General features: G+C 39.1%; 1 protein-coding gene across 4 annotated transcripts in view; it reads right to left on the bottom strand.

Moving 5' to 3' along the window:
* RANBP17 (RAN binding protein 17) overlaps positions 1-23,835 on the bottom strand; it is a 232,729-nt gene that overhangs the window by 75,072 nt on the left and 133,822 nt on the right. The window contains exons 15-19 of one of the 4 annotated variants that reach the window (XM_079771004.1): positions 21,477-21,536; positions 13,482-13,555; positions 12,399-12,479; positions 1,835-1,898; positions 1,630-1,744 (exon numbers count right to left, since the gene is read on the bottom strand). In XM_079771004.1, the coding sequence (XP_079627130.1) occupies positions 1,630-1,744; positions 1,835-1,898; positions 12,399-12,479; positions 13,482-13,555; positions 21,477-21,536 (394 nt within the window). The remainder of the gene's footprint in view (positions 1-1,629; positions 1,745-1,834; positions 1,899-12,398; positions 12,480-13,481; positions 13,556-21,476; positions 21,537-23,835) is intronic. The other 3 variants (XM_079771005.1, XM_079771006.1, XM_079771007.1) reach the window with 3 other exon arrangements.

Raw genomic sequence — 23,835 nt, 5'->3', positions numbered from 1 at the left:
TGGTCTCCCCATTTCTTTCATTCTATCCGACAGAGTCATTCAAAGAGCATGTATAAGGCTTGGGAAAGAATTCAGTCTAGACAAGGGATTCACCGTCTTCTTTAATGCTTGGGCAACCAGGAAGCAAGAGGGCAAGCTCCTTGAGGGCAGGGGCCAGTATGGCAAGGTCTTTGTGGTGCCCTCAGAGCTCAGCACAGTGTGCCCTCTAACTGATTACTGAGAACAATGACAAAACACCTGGCCTGCTCCTCTTCTCTCCCAGGCAGCAGCCAAGACATAGCACAGGCCAGTGTGCAGTATGCAAAGCTGTCACTCAGTTGGATCTCCCACTGGCCTGGTAGCAGATGATTGGGTTTTGCATGCCTGGTTTACACTCTTCAAATATTTATAGACAGTTCCCTTTGCCTCCAGCCCTAGTTGTCACTTAGCCAAGTTATACATACATGGCCCTTTTAATCTTTCCTTAGAAATCAATCCTGCTCAGCTCCTTAATCATTCTAGTTGCATTTCTCTCAACTTTTGGCTGTTTGTCTTTCTGGTAATTTATTCTGTTGAAATGCATAAAAATAATACAGGTGTGAAGCAGAGAAGGTATTGGTCACCTTCCCATTATGAAGAGCAGTGCCTTTTACATGCAAAATAAAATTATTCACCCTCTTTTCTTTTGCATGATCATGTTTTAAAAAATTCGTATTTAAGATGATGGATCAATGAATACATTGCAAAAGAAAGGAAGAAAAGGTATCATCAGTATTATGCTCTCAGAATATCATCATTGACTGAACTCTCTCTCTCTCATGTGTCAATAAATGGATTAACTTAACCTGCAGCATTCAGACATGGAGAACAATGGGAACCGAGAGTAATGCGGTCCCCACAGAGAGGTGTAATGTCCCTCCCTAAGGTGCCCTCTTCCTGCGGATACTTCTGGCTAACGTTAGCTTTCAATGAAGAAATTAAACACGAGTTAATTTCTCCCATTATAGAAGTAGTACATTAAAGAAAATTTTAGCTAATCAAAAATGAGGAAATGTTACTTATAGTCCACTACTCAAAGACAACATTTAACATTTTCGAAGAATTTTAAGTCTTTTTTTGATGTATTGTTCTTCCCGCCCCAACAGGCATTTGCATAGTGTAATACCTTGCTTTTTCCACTTACTATTATAAGAGACATGTCATGTCTTGCATTGTCTTCAAATTGTTATTTTTAATGACCATATATCACTCCATCAAGTAAGTGGGTGTGCCTAATTTTACAATTCCCTATGTTAGATATTTACATTTTTTCTATGTTTTCTTTAGATTAAATGTGCAAAGCTTTTCTGTATTTAAGATTGTTCCTAGATTCCTAGCAGTAAAATGAATGTTCCAAAGGACACCCAGAAAATAAATTTAGAAGAAGTAAAGAATTAATACAAGTACTATCTGAAGTGAAAAATACCACCTTAAGTACAAAGATTTGTCTTCTGGTTCTGATGTTAACAAGTGAGCGCTCAAGTCTTAGAAAGTTATAGAAAACTGTCAGAGGTGGCAAATGCGGTAAGTTAAATGTGGTCCTCACGAGCATTTCCCGTCTTTATTCACAGGTATACTGGTAATCCTTAACAAGTGAGCTTAAATCCTTACCCGTACCTAGATCGACCATCAGAAGGCGGGTGAGGGCTGTGTAGAAGGTGGTTCGGCACCTGAAGTCACTGAGCCTGTCACTGTCACTGATGCCGAGGAAGGGGAAGTGTTCACTCTAATGGAAGCAAAAGAGCAGCCACGTTACAAACGCTTTAACTAAGCCACCTGGAAACTCTAGTCATTAATGAGAGGAAATCAGACTTACCGTGTGATTTTTTAGCATGAATTTCACAGCATCTATCTTCACCAGTTTTTTTAAAAGGATATAGGTAATAGAAGTTAAGGAATTTGGCGAAATATAACTGTCTTATCAATAGGTAATAAATCACAAAGTAACACTGAATTACAATGGCACTAATGCCTACTTATGAGGAATAAATATTATTTCGAAAGAGTATTCCTAGAGAAATGTCCTTCATACTGTTAAGAATGGCAATCTATTATTAACCAGTGCAATTACTTTTCTCATCTTATACATGTTCTCGTCCTGGAGAGGAAGAATTAATTTTATAATTAAGACAAAAACTTCTTTACTATTAAAGCCTTCGTAGTGGAAAATTAAAACTGACCTTTTTTTACGTTTTTGATGTAATGTGAGAATTTCTCTTTACTTAATATTATTTCATAATAAAATAATGATAAAAGACCCATAATAGGCTATCAAGAAGGAGAAAAATGTTCAATTCTAAGAAACAATGAGCTCAGTTAGAAACCTAAGGAAAGTCTGCTTTAGGTGAAGGAGAAGGGAATACAGCCAGGAGGATGTAGCAGACTGCACGTCATCAAGGACTGAAGGTCAGGCTTAGAGGGCCTGACATTGCTCAAGTACCTATTGTGTGCAAGGAATTTCATATGTAACTCACCCAATCTTCACAATTAGAGTGCAAAATATTATTATTTCTAATCCATAGGTAAAACGAGCACGGAGAAATTGTTACTTGCCTAAGGTAATACAGTTATGGATGGGTAGTGCTGAGATCTGAAGTGAGGTTTAACTCCAAAGACCATGTTCTTTCTACTGTACTGAACCATCATCCGAACAGTTCAACGCATGATGAGAATAACATTATGAAATAATACTTAAACATGATCACAGGCCTGAAGAATTTCTGGTTAACGCTGTCATCAAAACACCCTCTTCGTTTACTTTACCCAGTTGCATGTTTTCTGCTACAGCCAGGGCCTCTCTGGGTCGATCCCTGCCTACTTACTCATGCCCTTCTTGCAGGCTATACGAACCTTAAACGGCACCATTCATGTTCCCATGAAAACGCCGACTCTTTCCTTCACATCGTCTCCAAGTATAGAAGAACTCTCTCTATTGCCTCCGTACAGGGACACTGAAATCTAACTTGAGGTTTTAGTCACTCAGCTGTGGATGTAAAGGAGTAGAAAACACATTGGAACACAAGTCAGGAAGCCTGGGCTTTCAGCTTAATTACACCATTCAGTGGGCTGGATGTGTCTGAGCACCATACTCAGCCACTCTGAGCCTTACTTTCCCTCTCCAACGAGTGAGGATGAAACCTATGCTCAAGCTATCTGTCTTATAGGACTGTTGTGAGGATCAAATGATAAAAACGTCTTTTTCAATTTTAAACCAGGGAAGAAGACACAAAGATGCAGAGATTCAACGTTTACAGAATGTTTACTACTTACAAGGTTGATTCTCACAATCCCATGAGATAGGTAGTATCGCTTCTATTTTTCAGATGAAAAAACAAACTCAAAACATTAAATAGAACTTTCCAAGAGAAACAACTAGTATGATTTAGATCCAAGTCCCCTTGATTCTAAGGCCACCATTCCAGCGGCATATCAAGCATGCATATCTGCTCACCTCCACGTTAGGATGCTTTCTAGGGACAGGGCCGCATCTATGCGCTCTCCTCCTTGCACTGTGTTCGGTGGGTGTCAATGCACTGAGTGTTTCTGGCAGGCCGAAGGGCAAGGAAATCAGGGCTGACCGGTAGCAGGTCTTTCCCTGCCTATGAAGGTGCACATTTGATGATTTTTTTCCGGTGTAATCACTGAGCAGAACTGCCACTCAAACTCCATTCAGTTAAACAGGGTGGGGGTCAATAAACTAAGAAATACCTTAAGTAATCACCAAACACAATTCTCTTAGAATTGCAAAGTTAAAAGTGACAGGGTCTGTGGGTAATCAGAATGCTACCATTAATAGGAATCTTCCTATCAGTGCTGCTAATAAACAGCGAGTCCTGTTTTGACAACAGAATATTTATGGGAGCAATAAACACAACATTCACAGGAAGACTCTCGTCTGCCAAAGATACACTTTCTGCAGAACTGCATCTGTGCCCTTTGAACCAAGGCCAGCCTTGCCACCTTTTCATTACATTCTAAAGAACAAGTGACTAAGAGTAAATACTGTTTTCAATAAAGAAAAAAATGAGAGTTCATCTGAATATTTATATTCCCGTATAGGAATTCAATTCCAAGCTAGTTATGGTCCTTAAGAGGGTCTGTAATGTTAAAAAAACACAATGCAAATGGAGCCCTGGCCAGGTGGCTCAGTTGTTTGGAGTATCGTCCCATATACCAAAAGGTTGCAGGTTTGATTCCAGTCAGAGCATGCACCTAGGCTGTGAGTTCAATCCCCCATCAGGATGTGTACAAGAGGCAGTCAATGGATATTTCTCTCTCACATTGATGTTTCTCTCTCCCTCTCTCCTCTCTCTCTCAATATATCCTCAGGGGTGAGGACTAAAAATAATGGCTAATCATTTTATGATTGTCTAAGTCACACCATTTTAGTTGGTGGGAGCATTTTAGTTGGGTGGCATTCTGAATAGCACATTTCAGTGAACGTGGTGATGGTGGTTATCAGCAACAGCAGTAGGAGTCTAGAGCCCTGAGTAAGAGAATTCAGGAAAGGTCACACAGAAAACATGCAAATGGTAAAACCAAGATTCAAGTCCAACTCTGATTGTCAAGTGTAAGTTCTTTTCACTATGTTACATCATATCCATTTGATTTTAAAGAGACCAGTGAGTCTGCACAGACTACTAGCTTCTTGAGACACAACCGAAGCTGTAACTAAGTCCCAGAGGGAACAGGGAAACTGTTCTTTCAGGAAGGAACCAATTCATTAATGAACTTTCATCACATCCGGGACTGAGTAAACTCCATAGCCTGGCTGATAGTAACTCACTAAGCAAAATTCCTTTCTGTATCCACGTATCCTTTGAAGAGGAGGATAACAAAATTGAGGATGAACTAATTTCTTAAATTACAGGAGTACCACACACTTTAATTTAGCAGCTGATGAGCACAGTAGCACCAAGTATGACTTCAATTCATGGTATCAAGCCTTTACTGAGTATCTTCCATATTTCATCAAACCTACACTACTGAATATAAAAAACATAACTCTAGGTGCTATTAAGAAAGAAAAGATGCTTAAAAATACCTTAAACTGTAAGACATCTGTTTTACAGAAGTGTTAAAATGTGAAGAAATTTCTGTTTGAGAATCAAAGAAATCCTACCTACTAAAGAGGGAATATGCAAATTGACTGTCACACTGTCACAAATATGGTGGCGCCCACAGCAGAGGCGTGGGTTTCCGTAACACAAGATATCTGCACCCACAGCGGAGGCCAAATTCCCATAACGAGCCTTAACGAGCAATCAGCAGGGACCTGAGGCTGCACCCCCAGCACAATGGGGATTGACAGGGGACCTCAGGCCACGCCCCCTGCCCCAGCACCGGGCAGGGGGACCTGAGGGTGCATGGGGAGACCTGAGGCTGTGCCCCCCGACCAGCGGGGCTTGATGGGGGACCTCAAGGCATGCCCTCCACCCCGGCCTGGGCCAGGGGACCTGAGGCTGCGCCCCCCCCCCCCCGGTGGGGCTTGACAAGGGTGGGGCCAGCCGGGTCTGGATCTAACCCAATGGGGGTGGGGCCAGATGGGTCTGAGTCTTGCGCAATTTTGAGGGGCCATGGGTGGGCAGGACTTGACTCTGGGTCCCAGGGCACGCCCCAGACTCTGACAGGAGGAAGATTTTTGTATACATTTTACTAATTTTCTTTCATCTCTGACACTTATATTATAGAGAAAGGGCAAATAGAAATATTAAAGTATTTCCTTTAATTAATCCCCTTTTAATGTGCACGAATTTCATGCACCGGGCCACTAGTCTATCTAATAAAGAGCTAATATGCAAATGGTTGTGACGCCCTCACGCGTAATGACCAATCAGCAGGAGGCTGGCATGCGCAGCTGGCTCGGGTGGGTGGGGACTTGCAGTGTCAGGACTTGCGTGAGGCTGCTTCCCATCCCCTGCCTGGTGCTGGCCCTGGGTACGTGAGCCTTGTGTCCCTGCCCCCGGGCCCAGGGACATGAGGCTCGCGGAGGTCTACCTCTTTGGGGTGATGGATCATGGGGCTCCCCAACTGTGATAGGGCACAGGGCAGGCTGGGGGACCCCGCTCCGCTGAGTGCACGAATTTCATACACTGGGCCACTAATAGTGTAATAATATAATATTCATTCACTAAGTACAAGAGGGTGGATGATGGTACTAATCTAGTCGATAAAAGTCATATATGTTTACAAACAGTTTTTGTAGATAGAATTAGACACCGATGATAAAAGAAAGTTCACGGATAAGAAAATTACATGTTTGAAATTATTGTAGATAGGTACAAAGTATAATTACTGAACTAGTGGTTCAGTTATTTCACAAACAAGGTTATGCTAATAAACCCTACTAAACTAAAAACTCCAAATAGGTGTAACCAAAATGAAGCATCTTCAGGGATACTAATAATCACGTACAAGGAAGAGGAATTAAAGGCTTAGTCACCCAATAAGAGGGGTAACAATATGTTCAAATGCCCTCTAATAACTTATAACCTCACCAGAGAGAGGACTGGCCAATACCAAGTTATATTTATCCTCAGGTATATAGATAAGACCTAGGTTTTCAGGAACATTAAGAAAATCAAAGATGATAGGAATGAAAATGAAGGGCTTGCTATTTAGTGAGCACCTACTACATGACAGGGTCAGTAATACAAGGTGCTTTATTTTTGTTAGATAGAACAAATATATTGTTATATATTTATTATTTTACTTAATCCATATAAAATCCTAAGAGATAGGTAATATCCCCTTTCTGCTGATGAAGAAATTGAGCCTCCAGAGAAATTACATGACTTGTTCATGTTCTTTCAGTTAACACAGTGAATTGTAGCTATTTCAGGATGGCTTTACTAAGACTTCAGCAAGACCTAAAAAAAAATTTAAAAGACATCAAATTGAGTTATGATGGGTCAAATGAAGAGAACAGCATAGGTGGTGATTCAGTGAAAGACCATGAAGGATGTCAAGGGGGAGGTAAAATGAATTTCCTTGGCCCAAGGAAAAGTATCAAGTATAAATTGTGGTTGAGTGGTGGATCAGAAATTAGTTATGGGAACTCAATAAGTCAAGTACCATTAAAGGACTCAAGTTCAAATCAATAATTTTACGTTGACCTGAGAAGCAAGTAGAAGGAATTCTGGGCTTTTGGGAAGAGAAATGATCAGATTAAAACAATACTCAAGGAAGGTAATCTTGTGAGGCAAGAATTTAAAGAAATGTGTGAAGGTCTGAATAAGCTGGCTACAGAAGAGTAGAAAGGATTCTCACACTTGATCCTAGTATAAAAGCAAACCGAGCAGATAAGTTATGGGATGCTTTTTCTATGGATGATAGAGACAGAAAACAGAAAAATAAATCAACATTTCTTTTGACGAGAAATGTTAATAGACGTATGCCTGAGGCATATATGCTGAAGCTAGTTTTACTTAACATTCTCAAAGCCATCTGGAGATGGTGGTATTCACTGAAATAAAGCAATACATTTTAATACTGTTTCACCAAAGCAGAACTACTACTGGTTATTACTAAGTATTTCCTGTAACAGACATTCCTTCTATCCTTCACTCTTATTTTATTCTAGACTTTTGCTTCATTTCTCATCTTCTACTCTTTCCTGACCCTCACCTCATTCAGGATGCACCCCAGGGGTGGGAAGATCGGTGACAGGGTGAGGACGTCTGGTTTTTATATTACTTGCATGCTTAATTAATGATTTGTAAGCTATGTCTAAATGACCTTGACTAAAAAGAGCTCACTCAAATCCACACCAAAACGTCACATACCCACATTATGTTTAATGTGTAGATTTTCAGAAATTTAGTATGTAATTTATTTGAGTCAAATTTTAAAAAAAGGAACTCTGTTAACAATACTGTGGACAAAAAAAAAAAAAAAAGCCACATGCTAACCTGACAAGCTCAGGGAAGGCTTGCATGGCAGTCGTACAAACTTAAAGACCTAAAGTAACCACAAAGGATGGTCTGAAATTAAAACTTGAACTAAAAGCAGTTTTGGTGGGTAGTCATGTCCTAGGCCGGTATTTTCCCTGACAAGGTCAATCTTTACCTAAACTGAGCCTATTGTCTTTTTGCATCTATGCTAACATATCCTTGAAATGTAACTTGTAATTTCCCTTTTTCTGGACCCCTTGGGCACAACCTAATGTGCCTGAGCCCCAGGACAGACAACACAAATTCCTTCACTGTGACTGTTACATGTTGTTACTGTTAACTATCCTGCATCCACCTTAAGTATGTGTCTATCATTTTACTTTTTATCCAATCCCCGGGGTTCCTCCCCCCCCCCCCCCCGCCCCCCGTTTTGCTTTCTCCCGCCTCTCTAGTCTATCACCAATGGATTTCATGTAACCCACCTACATCCCCTCCTTTGATTGCAATGTATAAAAATAGATGAAAGACCGCCATTCTCTGGAGCATTATCTCAATCCGTTGAGGTTCTGCTTCCCGGCAATTGTTGACAGTTTGGCTCAAATATACTCACAAAAATTCTTTACAGGTTTGAATGTTTTTATGTTAACAATACAATATTCTTTGAGCTCTTAGTAGAAATATAGGAAAGGAAGTCTGGAATCAGGATCAGTTCTGTAAAGGCAGGGGCTGTGTCTCATTTGCCCTTTTGCTCTGTACTGAGCAAATGCTTAATTAACATTTGCTAATTGAAAGAGGCCAATAAGATAAAGTAAATCATAAAGATGAGTATGGAATTAAATTTAAAAATCACTATTTTATGCTTACTCAAGGTTAAATCTAAATAAGGATGCTGTTCTAGTTTATTGCACTTAAAAGACAAATGAAGCTGGAAGAGGTTTGGGGTTAAAAAATAAAATCAGGGTGACTAAGTAGTTTGGACAGGAAATAAGACTGTGGCTTGCAAACATGAAAACCATTGAAATGAACTAATAGATAAGTAGGTCTAAGATGCACATGGGTAGGAATTATATTCACCAAATCCTGGTGTGCAGGAACTTGCACACGGTCCTGCCTTTGGTTCAATGCTTTGCTATTGAGGGCTTGAAATTCTTAATAACTCAGGAACAAGGCACCCCACATGTTCATTTTGTTCTGGGCCCGGTCAATTATGTAGGTGGTCTTGGAATAATATGGATAAGTTATTAATCCTAAGAACTGTTGACGTTAAGAGTAACAACAGGGTAAAAATGAGTTTGGATACTTTCATGAATTAATGTAGAAGTCTTTTATGGGGTCTGTTTCAAAAAGCTAAAGCTATTTTTGAGTTTTCTTAAAGCTCTAAGGATGATGTAGTAAGGGCAACTACCATCAGAGGGCCTAATGGAAAATAAAAATCCATTCTCATTATTATCTGAAACCCCCAATTAGACACATGTCACTGCTGAAAATTTGAGCAAATAAGCAAATTGCAGTAGAAATACTGATCAAATATTTTTCCAAGGAAAAAAACACCTTGAAGTAATGATTAATAAACAAATAGAATTTTGGATGAAATGTAACCCTTTCTTCCCTCTTTCTCGGCATTTAACATAGGTTTAGTCTGTCTCATTGCTCTGTATGACCCTCATTTTCTCCAATTTTCCCAGCAGCTTCCTTGTTCTGATCATCTGAACAATCTCGTCCCTTCCCCAGATAGAAAGCAGAATTTCTGCCTGCAAAACACTTCACAAAGGAGGAGGACCCCTGCACCTGGGGGTGGAGGTGGAGGGCGGGCTGCCCGGGACCTGTGCATGTCCCAAAAAGCTACTACTTGGAATCTGGAAGTCGGGAAATTTAGTCTTGGAAATTTAAAGACTATGTTAAAAAGTTACTCAGATGTATTTGCCACATGGATTTTATATGCCCCATGTAATGAATTTGATAGGAAAACAAACTTTCTATCAAAAAAGGCCTCTGAATTTTAAAATTACGATAGCCTTAAACAATTTGAAAACCTTCAAATTTGGCAAACAGAAACCGTGGGGTAAAATGCAAGACTCGCTCTCCAGTTAAAATCCTGGGACTTCACGTATTGGCAGCCTCCTCACAAACATTTTATTTAGGGAGATAGGCCGCCTTTTCCCGGCGAAGTCAAAGTCCCATGGAGAAGTGGGAGGAGAACGAGACTTCTCTGTTTAGGACATCCCATTCTATTTTCTAATGATCTTGAGGCAGTTCTCAAAGTACAGTTCCTGAGCCACCAGCATCATCCGAGACTTGCTGAAAATGCAAATTCTCAGGGCTCAGTCTAACACCTCCCAAAACCTCAATCTGGAGGTGAGGTCTAGCATTTGTATTCCAACAAGAACTCTAGGGATTGTGATGGTCACTATAGTTTGAGGCTACTTACTACCTCTGGGCAAATGAACACAGGCTTTTTTTAGCACTTCCTAAAAATGAGGATATTTTATGTTCTCAATTTCTAAACAAGTGGTCAGATACAAGGACACAAAAGTTCAGAAACTGGCTTTGAGGACCATAAACACTGAATAAGATTCACTCTGAAGAAGATAAAAACAGAAAAAAAAGGTATCTGAAAATATGCCTTATAAAGTCATAAGGAACATTTAAACACTTCATTGTAACATAACATGCTTTTCATCTGTTACTAATATTTTAGTATGAATATATAAACATATTTATATTAACAGGGGTCAATCAGTGATGATTTTTTATCCTGCATAACTGTTTCTATTTCTGAAGAATGGCATCTTATTTTTAACACAAAAATAATGTATTGCTTTAAAATCAGGACTTAAAAACAAATTATAATAAAGAAATCGATAGGAAACAACAAAACATGCATTAAGTAGCCAGCAACTGCACTGAAATAGATACACCACTCACATATTCCATTATGTAAATGAATTCAAAGATATTTCATGACTGATCAGCTAGAAGGGACATAATGATTTATAATTCAAATAACTGAGCACTGAAATCAAATTGAGCTAATATATATTTCTAAATATGCAAACCTGAAATAATTGTTAAAAAATATAAATCAATGTACCCAGGTTGAAACCATTCGTATCCTTTAGTTTAAAATGTTATAGCTTTTAAACTTTTATCTAATAAGTTTTCTGAAAATATGATTTTTCAGTAACTTTAAGAAGTGCTCAAAAGCAATAAAGAGCTTATAAAACAAAAGGTTATAATTGTAGGATTAAAGAATATATACAGAATATAAGGAGATAGGAGGATCTTAATAGCAGACACAAATAAACTAGGCATTATGCAAATTATACTAAAAAGAATACAAATCAAATTAATTTTATATTAGATTTCAATTTCAACCTAAAAGATAGGGTAAATCTAAACAATAGATATGTGCTATAAAATAACAGGTTTCTTTCTAGATAATATGCTCTCAGAGTAATTCATTGTGAAAAGGCCAGAGTTTGCAATACTAGGAAGTACTTATAAACCACTTCATATGTTAGAAATAAAGAGTATTTCAGCATTATTATTTTAAAAAAATACAGGTTCAGGTTTTTTTTTTAATAAGAAAAAATACATATCTTAAAAAGCCAAAATGACCACTGGAATTGGGTTGTACATCACTTTCCAGTAAAAAGGAAAAACAGCCTGGACAGGTGTAATTTATCATTTTTCTGATTTAATATCAAAGAAATATATTAAAATAATAAAAAGAATCCTGAAATCCTCAAAATTTGTAGTGATAAATAGCCCTCCCTGACTTTATTGCATTATACCTACTAACAGAAATATTGCATGGTGGATTTTGCCAGACAAGGACGATTATTTTCCAATAAAAAGTTGCATATTAAATTCCAGCACAAAAGTGGGTGTCTAATACTTTGGAAATCTTTTATGGCTTGCCAAGAAACACAATTTTAAAGTTAACTAATACAAACATATTCCTGAAGTGAACCTACATTAAAGATTTCTCTCCAATGCCCCCATTTTCAGAATGTTATCTTAATATTAAAATAATAGCTAATCTTAGTGGTTAACTAAACCAACATTTATTTTTTACACTCTTCTCTCTCATTGGTAGAAACACGACAGTATTATCAATTAACCTAATAAGAAAAGATGATTCTGGTTTTAGATTTTACAAATCTGCTAATGAGAGAAAATTATAAACATTTAATGTGTACTGAGAAGTCTCATTTTAGAGTAAATAAGATGTTGAGTTGATAGGACCAATAATCAAAAAAGTGTTCAAAACACTTAAAATTTTCTTCCAATTCCTTTATGTCTCTTAACTAATGAAAAGAATATTCTTTTCAATTGAACACAACTGAAGACATACTGATTCTTAGGAATTCAGTTTTTATAAGGTAATATTTTAGAACATTTTGACCTTATTAAAAATACCTAGCTAATGGAATACACTTGTTAGGCTGTTCATATAAATGATCAAATATATAGTAAAAAGGATATCCAACAGAAAGGTCATTTAGGAACTGAAGAGTCCTCGAAATTACAGGCTCACATCTTCCCCAGTATTTAAGGTTTGTAACACTAAATATAAACAAGAAGTTTTAAATTGTAAGTAAGGTATTTGCTTGTATAGGGAAAACATGGAAATACACATACATTCATGTAAGTTTGAAGACCTAAATCACAAAATACCAATGGGACATTTTCCATTCTATTCTTTTTATAGCACATTCAAAACATATACAGTCAATGTACAAATGGTGCATAATTCTATTCATTTAGTTTTATAAATGAAAAAGTTGCCTAAGTGTTTCACAGGAAAAACATTAAGTTTGTATCTGAAACAAACATGGGGATGGACAGCAGGAGCTACAAGGAAGTCAAATAGAGACTCACAGTTTCTCCCAAGAAACGAACCATCCAACTTGTGGCTCCAAAACTCACTTCTTATGCTTATGATTGTTTATCTAGCTTTATTCTCTGGAAGCAAGATAGTACTATTTATGTGTTACACAGATAAAGTGGGATGCCAAGTGGAGGCACACCAGTTTAGGCTAAGGGTAAAAGTTTTATCTATGACTCGAAACTAGTGAATTCTGCTAATATTGTAAGGATAATTAATTCAGTTTCCATGAATATGTCTCTGACAGCCATAGCTTCCTTCAAAGGCAATGAATGCCCTGTCCTTAGGTAATCAAACCTCTCTCAGTGATTCTAATTTGCAAAAATCTCTTCACTTGGTCTTTCAAATTGGGTGTTTTCTTTTCAATTAAAAAAAAAAAATGCTACCCAATTGACTTGAAGAGCCAGAGTCTGTAAACTTTGTAAAACCATGTCTTGATGCTGCACACTGCAATTGTGTGGAGACCTTGACAAATAACAATGTCATCTGGATGGTGAACTTTAAATATGAGAAATTAAGTTTCAATTAAAAACTATGCTACCATCCTAAGAAAACCCACTTTTTAAAGTCTCTTATTAAGAAAATTAATATTTATGAAGAGATTTAAGCACAGTAAAAGGTCTATTAGAGTCAAACCACCACCAACAAAAGAAAAATAAAAAACCAGAGCAGGAACTCACATTTTCGTCATGAATGTTTCTAGAACGTGGTTGTCATCTGTTATTCCTAGTACTTCTGACATCCGGGCATATACCTGCACAAAAACAATTGTTAAAAACTTTACCATTAACCTATATTTTTAAAAGACTATCACACTGAACAAATGGAAGATTTAAATTGTAAGTAAGGTATTTGCTTGCTTCTACATTAAAGTAGGGAGTAGGTGGGGAGAGCAAATGAAGAATTTAAAAAAAATGTTTACAGTTTTTAAATTTACCAACTTTTTTCTGGGAAGCATCTCTCTTATTTTGAAACACATACACACCCCTCTCACATACTCATTTTACTCCCAGCACACTACATATTTTTCCCCCCAAAGTGGGAACTAGTATCCCTCCTTTCTCAAAGACAGGCATATGCATGTGAAGGGCTAGAAACTGTAGTGCCTCGGGAAAAGGTTCCAACATTCACAAAGCTTCCATCCATTCCAGATTTCAGCAAGCCGCCAAATAATTCAGAATTATGTTAGGCTGTTATAAAAAATAATTTCAAACATATAATGAAAGAATTTATAGAAATTCTCCAATATCCCTCGATTAAACTCCCCCCAATAACAGAGATAGGTCTTACTTTCCACACTGAAACAGACATTCCAGGCTCAGGAAGTCTCTGCAGAGTGCATCAGGGCCTGGGAATCCACTAAGCTTCCAATTAGGGAGCGTTGGTTGCAGAGTTTGGGGTGCAACATTTCAGTCCCAACCCAAGCCACACTGAGCTGGTAAACACATAGCCCACTTCAATTGGGAAAATGCCACTGGCAGCCAATGGAATATTCCCTAATATCCTGGCAAAGCTGAGAGGTGGGTTAGTTAACACCTCCACACTCCCTGATGCTCTGGTGTGATTCCAGGTTATCCCTGCCAGACACCAGCTGTATAGGATTTCTCTTCCGCGATTTGATCCCTGTGATTGTTTTCTCACTTTCTCCTGACCAGCCTATTTCCTATATGGTATGGCAATTTAGCTTTCACTCTCTCCGCCCTGTTTTTCCTATGTTAACAACAACTTGATATACTGCCATAGGTCATGAAGGTGAGAAAGAAATCACAGGGCGCCCAGAGCTGCAGGGTTGGTTATACAGGGGAGGAAGGCTGCTCATTGCACAGTCTCGTATATTTGGATTTTAAGCACTATTCAAACCAGCAGCTTGTGTTCCAGGTTTTCAACCTAAGTCCTATGACCAAAAAAATCTCCTCAGGCCCATAGAGGAAATCAGAGAGAAAGAAAAAGAGAGAGAAAAGAGAGGGGGAAGATGGGGGCAGGTGGAGAGGGCAAGAGAAGGAAAGAACACCAAGGTGGAGGGGAGAAGCTGGGGGAGAGACAAAGAAAGGAAGATTGATATCCAAATTCCTGTTGCCTCTTCCGCTAACTTCTGAGCCCTACAGAAAAGCACGTCAATGACTATCTCTGACAGCTCACGAGAGTAGGCCTTCCTCTCTTATACGACTGAAGCTATCACTGTGTTTGTGAGATGTCTGGGGAAAAGAGGGAGCTAGGAAGACAGAACCTAGGGAAGTTAGTCACCACCAACCCCCAATGATCAGAAATCTTTAAGCACATGGCAGGCTCAAAGGAAGAATGGCATGTAGAAAGGGAAGTTGCCCTATCTCACTATGGTCCCGAACCTTTCTCATAGGTGGGAGAGAACTGGGTCCCTTGGAAAAATTGGTGTTGATGTGATTACTGGCATACAAGGCCCTTCACAACTTCACCCCAACCTACTTCTCCTCTACCGTTTCCCTTAGCCGGGAGCCGCAATGAAATGAAGCTGGGTAACAGGTTTCTCAGGCACTTTCGGAGCTCCATGAGCTCACGTGCTTCATTTTGCCTGAATCTGCCTCTTCCTCTTCCTGATTCCCAGTCAGAAGCCATCTCTCCTCCCTCCAGCAGTGAGCTGTCCCCTGTCATGCTACTGCTCACACTGTAATTGTTTGGGTGTCCACCCCCACCTCCAACCAATTGTAACTGTATTTTTGTAAAATCAAACTTTATATTTTTAAGACTATAAATGCTTGTTTATGGCAAAACTCAGGCTTAATCAAATTTTGATTTTATCCATGCCACACTGAATAATAAAACATAATAACTAAAATGTGATTTTAAACATTTTACATTTAAAAAATATTTTTTTAAATTGATGGTTTTTTGTTGTGTCCCTGGCACTCAAGAAAGGAGAGAGCTAGACAGGCGTCTGTTGTGCTCTGCTGTCAAAACAGTTCCTCAAAGCATCAGATTTGACCCAATAAGATACTAGAAAAAACGGTCAACATTGACACATGGCAGGGCTTTAATCCACAATTATCCTTGTAACTTGCACCATTCCTTTTATCATCCATTAGCTTTGATTCCCATTATCCCATCTAGAACTGTGTCAACGCTTTTGTCCCTAGGGATTTCTCTCCACTACTAGGATCTGACAGTCAAGCTTGAGTACTAAACAGGATCATTACCTCTTAAATCCACTTATCTGATCTACTGAATAGTAAATTGAAAAGCTCATTAAGAGCAACAATCTGATTTGTTTTCACGTGTGACAGGGTCATTTAAAATCAATGTATGATTACTGCATTTCTTTTAAAAGACTGACTCACATTTTCCAAGGCACCTTATCATCAGAGAACACACAGATAATATGAAAATGTCTTCGAACTTTTGGAATTTAATTATGTCAGAGACACACATAATTTAGGGGTGGGAAGTAATTTGTCCAGTGAGAAAAGATCTATACAACTGTTTATCATAAAACACAAGCCAATGAAAGTTTTCACAGAAAAAATTCCAACACAATATCACTTCACCAAAAACAATTTTTATGACAGCCAGAAGAAAGTACATCATGATACTCACTTTAAGGAAGAATATAGAAGTTGGCATAGGAATGCAAAGAGAGGTAAAAACTCACTTTAGTTCACAGATTTCTAATCTTTTATCTCAGAATCAATTAAGATAATCCAATCACTGAAAAAATAAGCAAAAATCTAAGAAATAAGAGACTAATCCATTGATATTGTCCCTGGTCTCTAAAGGACACAATGAAGTTGTGTCTTTACATGTTTCACATAATCAGAGAGGCACACATTACAACCTAGTTTCTGCCTGTCAGCATGTGCCTTCTCCCTCTCTTCCTTCTTTTTTAACACTATAGGCTCGGTGCACGAAATTCGTGCACGGGGCGGTGGTGGGAGGTGTGTGTCCCTCAGCCCAGCCTGCACCCTCTCCAATCTGGGACCCCTCGGGGGATGTCCGACTGCCTAAACCACAGGGATCGGGCCTAAACCGGCAGTCGGACATCCCTCTCACAATCGGGACTACTGGCTCCTAACAACTCACCTGCCTGCCTGCCTGATCGCCCCTAACCGCTTCTGCTTGCCAGCCTGATAGTCCCCTAACCACTCCCCTGCTGGCCTGACGGACGGCTAACCGCTCTCCTGCCGGCCTGATTGACACCTAACTGCTCCCCTGCCGGCCCGATTGCCCCCAACTGCCCTCCCCTGCAGGCCTGGTTGCCCCCAACTGCCCTCCCCTGCTGGCCATCTGTGATGACATGGAGCGGCCATCTTGTGGCAGCAATCTTGTGACGATGTGGGGCGGCCATCTTGTGATGACATGGGGATGGTATCTTGTGGTGGCCATCTTGTGAGGACGTGGGGGCGGCCATCTTGTGACATGAGGGTGTGAGGGGCAATTTGCACATTACCTCTTTATTATATAGGATGCCTGCATTTCTCCATTAGACTACAAGCTCCCTGAGGGCAGAGATGATGCTCTGTCTTTTACCTCTCATGTCTAATAACACTCATGAAATGTAAAATGGCTAAAAAGGACGTAATGTTAAAATGTAAATTTTGGCCATTTCATTAAAAATTTTTAACAAAAGGATAAGGGTGTTTTAGAGAACCCTTTTCTCTAAAAATAATGTACCCCAAATTCCACTCACCAGAGGTGACCACAGGTAAAATTTTGTTATTTAAAAAGATGTGGTTTTAATGCTTAAATAATATTTCTGGAAGAAGCTCTCTGTAGATCAGTAAGAAGAGCTCTCCTCCTCTGAACACTCAGAGCACCCATGATTGCCCGCCTGTTCGTGGCACTTCTCTTATTATACAATACAATTTGATCTTGTTTTAGAATTAATTTTCCATGATGTGAATATGGAAACTTCATTTTCCTCCACTATTTCAAGCATGTGCTGACTGAGGGCAGGGAGGGTGTCTATTTCTCTTTACATCTCCAGAAGAATTTACAACACTGTCTTGATCCCAAAGATATCTGGATTGGCATTCTGGGTCTACCACTAGCTAGGTGTTACTTAAAAATCTCTGAATCTTGATCTCCTATCTGTGAAACAGGAATAATAATACTAACACCTACTTTATGGGCTTCAAGGAGAACTAAATGAGGCGTAACACAGAGCCTGGCATTTAGTCCTCAACAAATGCTGCTCCCTTCCTACTCCAATCCATGACCCCTTTCTCATAAGAGCTGCTAAAACTGGCAGCTAATGCCTTCAAGAGGAGGTTCATTACATAAAAAATAACAGAAAAAGAAGAATGAGCTTACCTTGAAGATTTTGACATGGCACAAAGAAGGTTAAAAACAAATAAAACCTTAACATATGTGAAGCTTTGAAATCTTTACATGCATATTTCGGTCAATACACTCTAATCAAGGTGAGAAATGGCGTTTGTTGAAGGGATAAAGCTTCAAAATTTCATGATACAAAGCCAAATTCTCTCTACTTCTAAAGATTGCCTTAGAAGCTAGAAAAATTGTCCATTTTTACCATCCAGCCATCTTTCTAGCTCTTGAAATACAGGAAGTTGTTAGAAATTACCATTAGTATAGACTTGAAAAGGCATGTTCCTAAAAAACTGTTTTAATATGTTTGTTTTCTTATTTTTATTTATTTTACTGTGAAGATTCTTTCAATTTTCGGAAAAGAACATTTGGATATGTGTATGACACTTCAATGACCCAATGCTTCTCTAACTTCTCAACTAACCAAATGACAAATGCTGCCTGTGCCTACGCAGTAGCTTATATAACCTTCTATCTGGCTTTTAAGAAGGAAGCGAGATGAGATAAGAAAACCAGACAAGAGAATAAACATACAAATAGCAATAAGAGTTTGAGTTGTAAATTTAATTTAATAAAGAATAAAAGCATGTGCTGGGATAATTTTTAATTACTTTCTCCTTCCAATCCTAATCCTTGGTCTTGAGTATCTGCAGTGCTGTCTCTCACATTCTGGTTATAACTTTGAAAAACTAATTATGTCAATCCTCAAATTCGAAGTAGATTACAGAACTGGGAAACCCAGAATATTAGTTCCTAAAGGTTGTATGGATATATAATGACAGTCACAGAAATTCAATAACAGCCCTCTATGAAATGCACTCAAAAGCACCACATGAAACAAATTAAAAAGAACAATGAATCGCTCATTCTGTGCAAATAAGAAAATAAAAGAGAAAAACTGGTTCTATAGTTTTTCATAAGAGTTGTTATAATGAATTAAGATTTTGGATAATGAATCTTCAGAAAATTACAGTAAGTTAATACCCTTAGGCCTTCTATAAATGATCTCAAAGAGCTTTTGTAAGCAGGCTCTATGCAGAATTAGCAGTGCTGTGAAAATCAACAACAAAGTATTCTGCCATCAGATGATATATTTTCCTGAACCAATTTATTCTGAAAAATTCACATCCAATACAAAATCGATACCACAAAATTAAAAAAAAGAATCGTAAATTTTAAAGTATTATTTCAATCTATTGAAATGACTTATCAAGATTTTTAACAGTTGTAATTTGGCAAAACAAAACCTGTCACGAGAAAGGATTCAATATAATGAAAGAATTAGTTTCTTAGAAAAAGAATTTGGGAACTCAGTGTAAATTCATTTATTATGAGTAAGAAATCAATTTCCATATTTTTGTCTTAGGCTTCAAGTGCCCTTGAGGTCAATGCAGTGCTTTCTGTAAGAGACCCAGTTCTGTAAGGGGAGGGAGGAGAAAGAGAGAGGTAGGAGGAGATAGAGTATTTAACCACTTGTATGTAAACCATTTGAACTAAAGATACTAAGCTCTTTCATTAACATTTGAAGCAGATTAAAACATGAACATCACAATTAACTTATGCCACATCAAGAGAATTAATGGTACAAACACCACTGCTGCATATTAAATATACTAACTTAGTGATACTGAAGACATCCACATCAACCTTTGGCTGACTAATTTTTCCATGTCAGTTAAAATAGCATCACAAAATATAGGCCCTCAATTATAGGTAAAAAAATCTTTTGCCAGAATTTAATTTTAAAACCATAATAGATGTTGGAAACCAAGTGGTAAACATTTAGGAATCTGTTTGCCTTGTCCAGAATGGCACATGATAAAGAAAAATTGGCTATGGAAGTAGCAAATAAATATGAACGTTAAGTATTTATTTCAACTGGAATATCTGAAGCCACCATCTGTGGTGGCCATCTTGCTGAGGGGACATGTACCTAACAAATCTCTTAAGAGGCATCCCAATCTGCTTGAATAGGCTATTGTGTAAGGAAACTTGGAGCCACCCCTTTGGCCTCACATTTCCTTCGCTCCACAAGCTGTGGCACAAAGCATGAACTCAGCAGGCTGGGGTGCAGGGCTGCCTGCTGCCTTGTGATAATCCCCTCTCCCAGTAGGGGCCTCCACTGATGCATGGCTAAGAACATGCTTCCTCTTTTGCTTGCACCCCAGTGGGGTTTCCATTCCTAACTTGGGCCCACATCCAGACCACTAAGGAAGGGCTCCAGATGCTGCCAGAGATATTTTTGGATTAGTGTCTAAGCAATCATTTATTAGAAAGAGGAATACAGGTAGAGTGTGAAAACCAGCAGTACTGGGAATTTTGGAGAGATTCTTTCCCTCCCACCCCCACCCAGATCTAAGGTCTAACTACCACCTGTTCAACAGAAGCTGGCTGTTTGCCTCACTTTCCTTAGGGAGCCACTGACTAAGGATCTCCACCAGCATGAGCCTAATGTCTCCCGACAGGCCTTCGCTAGCCAAGAGGGACCCGGGTGGAGTGCACCAGTTATTGGTCACAGGATACACAGCCCATAGAAAGACTCCCGTGGTGCCACCAGCTGAAAGCCAACTAGAGAAGATGAGGGGTGCAGCACATTTGTCCTGACACAGCTTTGCTCCTGCTGGCTGCCAACTCACTCCATGTCCGAGGCCAAGCTTCTGTTAAACTAGTCTTCTGTGGCTGAAGCCATGGTAAAGCCCTGGGTAAGTATATTATCTTCCCAAGACCATACAAGAAGAAGCTAACCATGGCTCTGGCACAAGGCTATGTGAAGAAGCCTTCACTAATTTTGGTAGAAGGTTTTGAGACCAGGATTTGAAGGGGCATTTCAGGTATCCAATTTCTAATTCTTTGCAATAACAAATGTATAAGATGACATGATTAGATTCTGGAGCACAGAAGTTGATGCTGGATGAAGATGGTGAGAGGGTGATGGGTAGAGGAAATCAGAAAATAAAAGATTTTGTTTATGCCAATCCCCCCTACCTCTCAGAAGTGTCAGCCAGAAACATATCTGGCACATGGGATACATGTGCTATAGATACTGTTCAATAACAGATCCTAGTCACCGTAGCCAAGTGAAACTTTCTCCAGGTATGAATACTGGTTAGAACTGGCCACTTCAGAAATGTTATGATCAAGAAGAGTAGGTTGCTTTCACACTACGCAAGCACACTAAACAGAGCCGACTAGTGAACATTTGGTTATAAAACATGCACACTGCAGAGTTATATGCTGCATTAAAAAAGGAACCCAAGACAGTGCACCCCTACACACATCACTGTGAGCGTGTGCCTATTTAGTACTGAGAATCTGGGGCTGTGGTGAGACAAGCATAAAGATTGGTGATCCACCATAATAACCGCAACCCAACTCACCTTCACTACTTTCCAAGCCTTCTCTGGAACTCTGGACACATCACTCCTCAGGCGTACAACCTAAAAAGCACAGAGTTTAGGGACCAGCTACCTGGCGTTGGGGTAAGGGAAGAGCAGGCCTTCCCAACTTCAGATACAAGGAGAATGTGGCTCAGGATCTTTTTGGCTGTCACTTAAAATATTCTTGGGGCTTTGATTTCATTCTGGAGGCCACGGGTAGAGGCCTGTTGAAGTGCTGTTCCAAACCCATTACAGTGGGTTTGCTTCCATGTAATAATTCAAGAAACCAATTACTAAAGGATAGCCCTAAAAAACACCAATTATACCCTAGCCGGTTTAGCTTAGTGGACTGAAGGGTCCCAGGTTCGATTCCGATCAAGGGCACATACCCCGGTTGCAGGCTCGATACCCGGCCCTGTTCAAGCGTGTGTGGGAGGCAACCAATTGATATTTGCATCGATATTTCTCTCTCTCTGTCTCTTCCCCTCCCACTCGCTCTAAAAATCAATGGAAAAATATCCTCAGGTGAGGATTAACAACAACAACAAAAACAAGGAAAAAACCCCAAAAGAGCCATAATAACAATAGTGACAGATCTATCTTAAGGAAGCTGTTAGCACTAGTTTCCCAGGAGGCACTCTCATTATGTAAGTGTGGCCAGTGGGGCTGATGTACTAGTAAGTAGGCCAAGTCACCTTCTCATGGGTAAACGTACATCTTTATAAATGGAACTCATTTCTATAGTCATTTAGAGGGTTAAGTAAATCATATTGAGCCTTCCACCACTTAATCAAATTCTTGCGCACACACTCTCCCCCATCCTCTAAAACAGGGGTCCTCAAACTTTTTAAACGGGGCCAGTTCACTGTCTCTCAGACCGTTGGAGGGCCAGACTATAGTTTAAAAAAAAACTATGAACAAATTCCTATGCACACTGCACATATCTTATTTTGAAGTAAAAAAACAAAACGGCAAAAACACCCGCATGTGGCCTGCGGGCTGTAGTTTGAGGACGCCTGCTCTAAAAGTACACCAAATTATAGTTACAGTGGGTGTTGACTTTCACCAGGTCCCATTTCCACTTCTAGCATCTTTATTTTATTCATACATGTTTCCCATTAGTATTACTCTATTTTGTCTCCATGTTGCCTCTCTGAAACATGTCCGATTTTCTACATCTAAAATGACTTCTGTACCTTTCTCCTAAGAAATCCTCAACTCTGTACCTCTAGGAAGAACAGCCAGACATGAAGAGAATAATGGCCCAGGGAATGAAAGAGGGGATGTCAATGACATCATCTATTTTTTGCTACTTTGTTAAAGCAGTTATTTCATTTTTTCATAGTAGTCTCAAATTTTCATAATAGTCTCGATTTTACTTGTTCCTACAGTCCTTTGTACCTTTCAATTTCTCTCTCACACTAGCCTAGTTAGTGACAACTTTAACTTACTCAAATGCAGTGAGTCAGAGTTCCCCTTTCGATAGCCCATTAACAACCTCAAACGTAATGCCTGGTTTCTCTGAGCAGGCAAAATCAGTGCAATAGTGCTGCCTCCAGCCTAGTCTTCCTAGTGAACCCTTCTGTGTTGAAAATGAGCTACAACATGTGCAGAAGACCAACTGGTGGACACAGTGGCCAAGGAAGCATAGTCCTCTCTCAGTAAGAAGACAGAAATGAGCAAGTTAACTGAGTATATATTTTAGATAATTAGGAGGAAATACAGAATGCATGCGCAGCGCAATGCACACAAGTTTTGGAGTGAGACTGCTACTTGCTAGCCTAGCACAATGCTTGGCTCAACAGGCACTGAATACAGAATTTTATTTAATGAATTAATGCTATGATCTTGATTAAAATTAATTAGCTTCTCAGAGCCTCAGGTTTTCATCTATAAAATGGAAAGAATAATATCACAATGAGTAATCTCATAAATTAGGAGGTAGTCTAGAGAAGTGGTTAAGGAGAGATTATGAAAGCCAAGAGTAGCTGGATTCTACCACTTACTGAGTGATTTTGAACAAGTTCCTTACCCTCTAAACCTTAGTTTTCTCCAATATACAGTAAAGATGAGAGTAGGACCTATTTTACAGACTCTCTGAGAAGATTAAAGCAGTTAATTTATGCAAAGCACTTAAGAGAGGCCTGGCACATAGTGTTAGCTATTGTTATTACTGTTATCATGTGCGGTATTATGTACAGCACTGCCAGCAGTGTCAGAAACACTTGGAAAGTTTTTAGTACACAGTAAGCACCAAATAACATTAGCTTTTAGCCATCAGAATAGGTGGTCAGTAAATGGCTGCTATTATTAAGTAATATATAATCAAACATTAGTCTGACATTAAGATTATGAGGCA

This window comes from Cnephaeus nilssonii (assembly GCF_951640355.1).
Source record: "Cnephaeus nilssonii genome assembly, chromosome: 5".
NCBI lineage: Eukaryota > Metazoa > Chordata > Mammalia > Chiroptera > Vespertilionidae > Cnephaeus > Cnephaeus nilssonii.
This window is presented reverse-complemented; position numbering and strand designations above follow the sequence as displayed.